This window comes from Pseudochaenichthys georgianus, unplaced genomic scaffold, assembly GCF_902827115.2.
Source record: "Pseudochaenichthys georgianus unplaced genomic scaffold, fPseGeo1.2 scaffold_2075_arrow_ctg1, whole genome shotgun sequence".
NCBI lineage: Eukaryota > Metazoa > Chordata > Actinopteri > Perciformes > Channichthyidae > Pseudochaenichthys > Pseudochaenichthys georgianus.
The window spans coordinates 12,767-23,314 of record NW_027262767.1 but is presented as its reverse complement, the minus strand read 5'-3'; the positions used below and the strand labels follow the sequence as shown (position 1 = coordinate 23,314).

General features: G+C 41.3%; 1 protein-coding gene across 1 annotated transcript; it reads left to right on the top strand.

Moving 5' to 3' along the window:
- Positions 1 to 1,552: 1,552 nt before the first annotated feature.
- LOC117441866 (proline-rich protein 15-like protein A) lies at positions 1,553 to 10,253 on the top strand. Its single transcript, XM_034077884.2, has 2 exons — positions 1,553 to 2,059; positions 8,802 to 10,253. Exon 2 carries the CDS (start codon positions 8,820 to 8,822, stop codon positions 9,168 to 9,170), a length of 351 nt encoding a protein of 116 aa, XP_033933775.1. The 5' UTR covers positions 1,553 to 2,059; positions 8,802 to 8,819; the 3' UTR covers positions 9,171 to 10,253.
- The last annotated feature ends 295 nt before the right edge of the window (positions 10,254 to 10,548 follow it).

Genomic DNA, 10,548 nt, shown 5'->3' with positions numbered 1-10,548 from the left:
GAGAGCAACAGAGGAGGGATCCCTCTCCCAGGACGGACAGACGTGCAATAGATGCCGTGTGTAAATTGAAAAGATAATACATTTGCAACATAGGTAGTCCAAGTGTTTGGAAATGCATGTGTGTATAATAGGAAGATGAATCCACGAGGATATCCATCCAGGACCGATGATCCAGGACCACAGCCACGACTCAAGATCCAGCGCTCGCGATCCAGGACACAGGACCGCAGGATCATCCATGACTCCGGATCCCGGCGTATATAGACACCAAAAAGAAAGACATGTGGGGAAGCTGGGTTAATCAGAACATGAGAGTACACAGGTACAGACAGAGAGAAGGAAGAAGTAAGATGTCCCCCGACAAACTAAGCCTATATCAGAAAAACTAGGGGCTGAATCTAATCAGCCCTAACTATAAGCTTTATCAAAAAGGAAGGTCTTAAGCGCACTCTTAAAAACGGATAGGGTGTCTGCCGCCCGAACACAAACTGGAAGCTGATTCCACAAATGTGGAGCTTGATAAGAAAAGGCTCTGGCTCCCATTGTACTTTTAGAGACTCTAGGAACAACCAACAACCCTGCATTCTTGGAACGCAATGCCCTAGTAGGACAGTAGGGTATAATGAGTTCTTTAAGGTAAGATGGCGCCTGCCCATTAAGGGCTTTGTAGGCGAGAAGAAGAATTTTAAATGCTATCCTGTGTTCTATAGGGAGCCAGTGTAAGGCAGCCAGAACAGGAGTCATGTGGTCCCTTTTCCTAACTCTGGTTAGTACACGAGCCGCAGCATTTTGAATCAGCTGAAGTCTCTGGATATTCTCCAGTGGTATTAACCCACATACAAAATACTTTGAGAAGAGGAATTCCAAAATCGCTAAAATGCTGACTCATTTCTGTGTTTAGGACGTATCCCTGTTCCACGTGATTGCTCTGTTCCTCCAAGGGAACTCTTCCTAATGCAGTCTGACTAACATCCACAGAACAAACACCTTAGCAACCATGTAGGCCTACTCGTTACTTTACAATGAATAGATGTGCAACATTACATGCCAAGACTTCTAATAAACGCAATATTTCTGTTATGCGCTGACCTCAGTGTTATTGACCTAGTTTGTTTTTGTGTTGATACAACTTTTGCAATAATATACAGGCTCATCATGATGGCAGTCTGACTATAGGCGAGGCTCAGATAACAACATGTTTAAAGATCATATTATGACCACTAGTGTGAGTTTCGCCCTGGCAACTAAAGTGTGTGTGTGTGTGTGTGTGTGTGTGTGTGTGTGTGTGTGTGTGTGTGTGTGTGTGTGTGTGTGTGTGTGTGTGTGTGTGTGTGTGTGTGTGTGTGTGTGTGTGTGTGTGTGTGTGTGTGTGTGTGTGTGTGTGTGTGTGTGTGTGTGTGTGTGTGTGTGTGTGTGTGTGTGTGTGTGTGTGTGTGTGTGTGTGTGTGTGTGTGTGTGTGTGTGTGTGTGTGTGTGTGTGTGTGTGTGTGTGTGTGTGTGTGTCAGTGGGAGGGGCCGGCAGCTGCACCTGTAACTCAGCACCTAGGAGGAGGCGGACGGAGTGGATGTGGACAGGAAACCAGGGAGATCTAGAATACATGACGGACCAGAGGATCAGCTCGGACTGCCATCAGCTCTCTTTACCTCTTAGTTCTTTCCTTTGTAATGTGATACCTGTTACTCTCTAGCACCTGCTACTGGGATACAACACCTTTCTACTGGGATTCTTCTACTTCCACTCAGTGTAGTTCTGTGTAATAATGGACTCTCCTTCCTCTGAGAATTGAATGAGCATTAAGTGATTAAAAGTTGCTGTTTTCCTGCCACTTCGCAGACAGTTTAATATATTGCGGTCTTATAGGCTGTTCCTCTGCAGGTGCTATACCAGCATCGAGACAGAGGCACAGCATAGCAGCACAGTGGAGTGGAGTGCAGCTTCCAAAGGGCTGTTCCGGCTGGAGGCTAGACTCATGAGGTGAACAAGTCATTGGAGAGAAGAGGCTGACCGTCGGTCCTGAAGTCTGGAGTCTCACAGCTGGAAGGAGAACGTCTCAAACAGGTGAGTGTCAAGCTAAGGGTGGAAAGTGCTATGTACCATGTTTCCATTGTAAGGCAACAGGGTACATAGCACACATATATATATGCATATAATAAAACATCAATACATATATCCAAGTAAAATGATCCTCTGTATAGCTAAGGTAGTTCTATGTAAATAGAAATGATTTGTTAATCAGCCAGAGAAACATATATTTGACACATGAGTGCGAATGAGTGCTTTTGTGTGTCTGATTGGTCTGATCGTCTATAAAAAATGACAGAGAGAAAGAAAATATCACAATAGCAAGAATAACAGTTTAATGTATGCAGGTGTCGCCACACAGTACTTTTGGACTTCCCCTGAACGTGTAACCTGTGACTGTGCATGTGACATACTTCGGTTTAATTGAAATATGGCACATGCCCAACACGAATGGTCCAGAGGTCTACTACCTGACACATAACAACCTTTGAACACTCTCACACACACACACACACACACACACACACACACACACACACACACACACACACACACACACACACACACACACACACTTTATATGCATTTATTTAGACCTAAATCCAGTTTAGCATGTTAGCATACTATAATGTGGTCATTATCATAAGCACAGAATAAAGACAAGGCTTATAACTCCATAAATAAGCAGGGGTTTTGTCATGAACTAAACAAGTAAAACATTGCTCTCATTGAGGGGCTAAAGGAAAAGGCAGAGGATCCGGAAAGTCATTGAACAAATCATTTCCTTATGGTGGATTTTAAAATAGTTTGCCAGGGGAACCTTGAAGTCACTGAAGCCCACTCTGGACCCGGATATCTACGGATTACTTACAGATCCCCTCATGGATCCCTAACGGCAGCAGGGTGCATCCTCTGAGGAGCATGATTGTCTTTAGTCACACATTGAAGAAAAGATGACGTGTTGTAATGTTGACTACTCAGTTTCCACATTTGATCAAAGTCACAGCAACATAGAATGATGCAGGGATGACCAACCAATCAAATCTGTTGCAAACACACGTTTATAATACTTCAATGTTTTGATAAGCAGGATCATCTCTACATGTGATCACCTCTTTGTGATCTTTGAAACATAAATGCAATCAGAAGTAAAAGGCAGTCACATGACTTCACCTCACCACCGCTAAGCTAAAGGCATCTAATGTTTGGTGTGATGTGTCAACCCAGTCTCACGACATTTCGTGTTCACCATCACGATTTGCCCCTTTTTTTCGTGTTGCACAGCACGATTTTAAAAGCAATGTATTTCTACTGGTAACGTGTTTCGTGCCTGCAGGCTGCAGCACGTCTTTTTCTCCGGTCGGGTCGTGGAAGACCGGAAGCTGTGTGGTTCATAAAAACATGTTCTTACTCAATATCAAGCCACAGTTATTGCTTTTATTTTAAATCGTATAATTTCAGACTTTTGTTGCCGTCTGTGAGGAAAATAAATGGGGCTCAGAGCCTCGGGATACTGACATCTGTATTTTTTTAAATCTTTTGTTCCTTCTAATTTGTTATTCTTTTCAAAATAACACACTGTTATTTACTCACCAATAACACACAATTATCCTTGCTTTTATTTATTGGTTTAATTCCATAATCTCTGGCTTTTTCGGCGTCCGTCAGGAACTGAATTTCAAAATAAAAATAACCGGAAACAGACGTAGGCATTTCGAGCGATTACCCAAGATCCTCAGCTATGGTTTTAAGCTCGCTGATTGGATGTGTTAGTCGCAATGCATGCTGGGATTTGGTGTTTATATTATATGAAATCCGGAAAACATTTTAAAAGTATAAAATAATACTTAATTCCGAGTGCTCTTGCTTTTCTCTTTGAAAGTCATCACATAACGGCATTGTAATACACGGTTCGGCTGCATTACATAGTACAGATCTGCCGTAGTTCTTTATTTAGAGAGCCCTGATGAGAAGACCTTTGGAAAAACTGGAAGAAATGGCGCAGAAACTGAATACTTGACGTGGATCATAAATATATCAACAATTAAACAACATCATAACGGTGCACAGCTGATAGAAAAGGACTGTAGTTTTTAAAGATATTACTGATTTTCTTTGAATGTATTAATGTAAATACTGAGTCTGAAATAGTATAGCAATATGCTGTAAAATGATGTGAAAGCATGCATAAAACTATACATCTTCAGATGTTGTACATACACACTAATAATACAAAGTTATTATGGCTGTGTGTACCTTGTGTGCACCTCCTAGTGGTTAAAGCACGTTATTGAATTATTGTTTTTATGTGTTATATTTGAATAAAAAAATATTAAGAGTACATACTTTCATAGGGGGAAAGTATAAATATAGAAATACAGAATATAAAAAATCAAGAAGATACTATAAGTGATCTCTACAATAAAAGAGTTTAGTGCAGGATGTACACAGATATTAATAGGAGGAGGTGCAAAACAGAAAAACGGATTAACCTTTATTTAAACATTAAATATTACATATTAAGCCTGACAAAGTAATTAACGTCTAATATATTGCTTTCCTGCAATGTTAACTATGTTGAAGCACTTATTTTAACTGATATTATACACATTAATTATACTCTTATGTATGTAGATAGAATAAGAAATGTGCAGAATATGACAGTTTAATGGTGGAGGTACACACACATTGATAGATGTCTTGTAATGCACTGTTGAGGAACCTGTGACCCAAGTGTTTCATTCATTGCATAACTACACCGTAGTTGTGTATATGATATGTCAATAAACCTTTGAAAATCTTGAAAGGGATGTGCAAAATAGCCATAATATACAGTCTTTAATTAACTATTAGTAGAGAATAACGAGTAATGAATATACTTTATTACTTGTTTCCATTCATGTCAATTGCAGATACATGTTTAGTCTTCTCAAGCACCAACTATCAAATATCTCTCCTGATTGTTGGCACTTGACAATCACCTTACCTGAATTTTACTCACGTGTAACTAAAGTCTGATTTAAGGGTTGTTTATATTTCACATAATTAATCAGAATCTGAAAAGTAACTCAAATAAATGCAGTGGAGTAAAAATACCAGGTTAACCTCTGAATTGTAGTGGAGTAGAATTACAAAGTATCAATGAGCTGTCATGTGGGTATATATTAATGCTGCGCATTATGGACACTAACGATTTTCACCCATTTATTAATTATATGTTTTACATTTGATAACACCAATGTGTTTAATAATGGAAACTTCTAATTGGGGAAAAACGAAAACGTTCAGTAGAGACGTCCCATAGAACATTTTGCGAAACACAATAGCCAGCATGTGTAGTTCTGGGGGGGCGTTCGATTCCAGTTTTGGATAGTCTGGCTTGGTTTCGTTCCATTTCACACAGCTGTTTGACGCTCTGCGTAACCTTACGGGAACTGTAGTCCTAAACGATAGCTGGGGATTATGGGTAGTGTAGTGTCTTCGGCTATCCTAAACTCAGAAATGTTGACAATCGCAATGATGCTCGAAATGTCCCTTATAGGCCTACGTCTGTTTCCGGTTATATTTATTTTGAAATTCAGTTCCTGACGGACGCCAAAAAAGCCCGAGATTATGGAATTAAACCAATAAATAAAAGCAAGGATAATTGTGTGTTATTGGTGAGTAAATAACAGTGTGTTATTTTGAAAAGAATAACAAATTAGAAGGAAAAAAAGATTTAAAAAATACAGATGTCAGTATCCTGAGGCTCTGAGCCCCATTTATTTTCCTCACAGACGGCAACAAAAGTCCGAAATTATACGATTTAAAATAAGAGCAATAATTGTAGCTTGATATTGAGTAAGAACATGTTTTTATGAACCACACAGCTTCCGGTCTTCCACGACCCGACCGGAGAAAAAGACGTGTTGCAGGCACGAAACACGTTACCAGTAGAAATACATTGCTTTTAAAATCGTGCTGTGCAACACGAAAAAAAAAAAGGGGAAAAGCGTGTTGGTGAACACGAATCAATAGATTAAAAATCGTGTTGGTGAACACCAAATGCCTGAGACTGGGTTGCAACCTACTGACAAATAACGTTGACTTCCAGGGAACACCGAGAGGTGAAATGCTAACTGATTTCCGGGTTTCAAGACTCATTCCTGCACCACTCTTCCCATCAGGCAGCCCTCTCTACTCTCCAGGTGCACAAGTCTGCGTGGACCATGGAAGAAACACCTCATCTCGTTAGAAAGAATATATATGACTTTCAGTTGGCAATTTAGATTTACAATGTTCTCTGCAACACCAGCAACCCCCCCCCCCCCTAATGAAAGGCAGAGGAAGTCGATACTCGCCGTCACGTCACAGTTCAATAGACTCTACATCAAAGGGACAAAAGAGCCAAACAATGATCAGCTGGCTGCATGTATCAGGTCAAGAAGAGAAACAATAAAACAATGTGGGTTAGTTTCTGTTTGCTCAGCTGGGGCCTGAAGGCGTCACCTGCACCTGAAGGCATCACCTGCACCTGAAGGCATCGCCTGCTGACCTGTTAGCTAGCAGGTGATGCCAGTTAGCTGGAGCAGGTAGCCAACGTGCAAGTTCATCCCTACGGATATGTTGCTGATATTCCTGATATCGCTCCCTTACTTTGATAAACGTGTGGGTAACTTGACGATGGTCTGGTAGTAAACACATGTTGGGAATGAAATACAAATGCTATTGTATGGTGTTGTACAGCATGGTATGGCATGGTATGGTAGGGTACACTACGGTATGTTATCGTATGGTGTGGTATGGTATCCTATGGTATCCTATGGTAGTGTATGGTATCCTATGGTATCCTATGGTATTGTATGGTATCCTATGGTAGTGTATGGTATCCTATGGTATCCTATGGTATCCTATGGCATCCTATGGTATCCTATGGTATCCTATGGCATCCTATGGTATCCTATGGTATCCTATGGTATCCTATGGTATTGTATGGTATGCTATTGTATGGAATGGAATGCTATGGTATGGAACCGTACAGTGCAATATGGAATGGTTTGATATTATAAAGTATGAGGACCCTTTATGCACATACCTTTGTATGCTACAAACATAAGAGCTATATAAGCAGTCAACGCCAGATAGAGATTTCCTCCATTGATGTCTGTGTACAAATGACTAAAGGCTTCAGATGTCACATAAGAGCCGGTCCTGTCATCTACCTGTTGCACAGCATGGTATGGTGCGATAGAGTATGGCATTGGACGGTATGGAGCGATCATTTCATTTTCTAAAACTCTTCAACACCAACACAATGTGCAATACATATCATTACCATCATTACAAAACACTCGCTGCTATATGACATGTGCAATATTATTATAATTAACAATGTGCTGTGATAAACGTGTAATTACGTATCTCTGCCACTTCGGTCTTTTTTTTAACTACTAATTACTGGTAATATTTACACTCGTGTTGTGACCGTCTATGCTTCATGTCTCCTGTAGATATGTAGTTGTTACGGCACTGTTAGTGTACAGTTGTACCTTTACGCTGCTGTGTGTATTGTGTTGTAACTCTGGATAAATAAAGTCTTATCTTATCTTGTCTTTTCTTATCTTGTCTTTTCTTATCTTGTGTATACTAGTACTACACACCATAATATGAGCTAAATAAGCAGCCAATGCCAGATAGAGATGTCCTCCTTTGATCTGCTGTACTATCAGCTCCTGTCCTGTCCACCTGAGAGGAAGGGGCTCCGCAGACCCTTTACGGGACAGAGGGTCTCAGGCAGGGAGACGGACTCCGCTCACTGCATCAGTTCCTTTGAGTTGATACATGTAACTGTTCAGAACCTGTCAGACCTTTCTACATTGGTAATCAGGAATGAAGAGTCGATCAACACATCTACTTGGACCTGAACTCCATACATACACAAACATCACCAACACATTAACATTAAAGATATATAAACACAAACATTAACAACACATTAACATTAACCATATATAAACATCAGCATAATCATAGACATTCACCAGCAACCAACAGAACACAAATTGAAAGGGGTTATTCGTGGCCCTTCAGAAGGCCCTACACACAATATGCAACTACTATAGTTGCTCTGCTGCCTCTTCACGAGCGGAGGGGTCCTCTGCCTGGAATGGTGGAAGACCCCTTCTTGAGTTGTTGCTGTTGATGTAACTGTCGTTGTGATCCCTTTGAATATTGATACATGATTTAATGCATTTTTCAATTTGCCTGACTTCAAATGTTTCTCTTTCCCTCACACACACACACACACACACACACACACACACACACACACACACACACACACACACACACACACACACACACACACACACACACGCATGCACACACACACTAACACAGACATGCCCACACTAACACACACACACACACGCACACCCACACACACACACACACACACGCACACACACTAACACACACACACCCACACACACACACACACGCACACACACTAACACACGCACACGGTAACCTGAGTAACTTGAGTAACCTGAGTATGTGTGCATCCACATATAAAGGCTATTGAATTGCGCTGAAATATTAACAGTGCCATGGGAGGATAGGCAAACACACACACACACACACACACACACACACACACACACACACACACACACACACACACACAAAGACAGATACATATGCACCAATAGATGCATTTTTTTTTGTTGCAGATTGTTTATGATAAATGTCTTTCTTAATAGTATTAATTAGTATTCTAATCATCTTTTCCTCCCCTTAGCCCCGCCCTCCCTCCATCATGGCAGAGCCTTCTCCTGGCTGGTGGAAGCTGACTTTCCTGAGGAGAAAGAAGTCCCAGCCCAAGGTCCTGTATGAGATCCCTGCAGAGTTTGCCTCTAACGCCCACCCTGCTCAGCATGGATCGGCCACAGCGGTCCCCCCCGAGGACACGCTGTGGGACCCTCAGCTGGACGCCCGGCTGGAGAGGATTGTGGACAAGACCCCGACCAGCAAGGGGCGCCACGTCAAGGTGTCTCACTCCGGGAGGTTCAAGGAGAAGAAGAAAGTCCGATCCACTCTGGCAGAGAACCCGGAGATGTTTCCTGGAGGGGACCCCGCCAGGGACGAAAACCAGAGGGCCGGGGAGTGACCGGACACACACACACACACACACATTCACAGGGAAGTTTAGCTTGGGCATAGCCTCTCTATCCATGCTAGAAGTTGATGCAGCCTTAATTGGGTGAAACTCTGGGCATTAATACCTTCTTGGGATGATGAAGTTGAATCAAGACTTTTTGAGAGAGAATATTCAGGCTTATCTTTATTTAGAGAAGTTTGATGTTTTCCTATTTACTTAAATTCCAAACATTCTGCATTATGAGGCCTGCAGGGATGACTCAGGACAATGCACCGCCATGGATCTACTACACTGCAGGAAAGCCAGCCTGACTGGCCCTAACGGGTTCATGAGAGACTCTGTACATGTGCCCTCAGCTCACAGACAGCATCCAGAAATACACTTTGGAAGGGTTGAGTGCAATTTACAAGAAAACAAAGTTTATCTAAAAAAGACACAAATAGATAAACAAAATGACAAGGTAAACTCACTTAACTTAAATTAAATATAATCAATGAAACAATCTGATTAGTTAAAGTTATGTACTATCACTTTTCATGATAATGGTTTATGGAGTCATGTTGTTGTGAGTTATTGAATCATCATTGAACAAGCACTTAAGAAACTGGGATCCTAATTTGAAGTTGTAGTCCATTTCCTGGATTTATTTGTTTATTTGCAGGTTTACGTTGCCATGTCTCTATATAGTTGTACTTCTGTAACATGTTTTAGATCTTCTTAAACCTACTGAGACACGTTGGAGACTTGATTGATTATTGATTTTTCTGTATTTTTAAACTCACATTTTAGCTGTTATTTTTTCATCCAGGCAGTCCTACACATGTTGTTGCCGGTGAAGGCCAGGAGAGGGCAGCATCTCTTCACATGCAACAGATCTTTAAAACACTCCTCCATTAAGGGTTTCTCTCAAGAAGCTTCTTTTCTCTCCTGTTGATTGTACCTCACATCCAATCAGAAGTTAGCCTACAGTCTGTCTTTTTAAAACCACTTACAAATGCCAGAAGTAATTTTAGCCTTCAATGTCAATGCTCCAACATTTAGTGTAGGCACAGAAATACTTTTGATGGAAATAAATTTCTGATTTTCAGTCAATTATGTGTTCTCTTTAATGCTATTTTGGACTTATATCCGTAACAAGTTACTGGCCATTTTAAAGATTTCAAAAGAAATACGATGGTCCACTGTCTGTATAGAGGCGCTGCGGTCACTTTAAACCTCACACCATCTAACAACCTCCAAATTCATCAAAGGTGTGTTGGGGGGGGGGGTTAGTTTGAGGTTGGATATTTGACAGACATTCTCTCCATATCCAGACAGTCTTGCAGTGTCTGATGGAGCTGGGCGCAGGAGGTCGGTCAGCCAACTCCCCCTGGAGCGCGTTCACACC

Excerpts from the sequence above, each read along its gene's own strand:
- LOC117441866 (XM_034077884.2), top strand. The coding sequence starts at position 8,820 with ATGGCAGAGCCTTCTCCTGGCTGGTGGAAGCTGACTTTCCTGAGGAGA.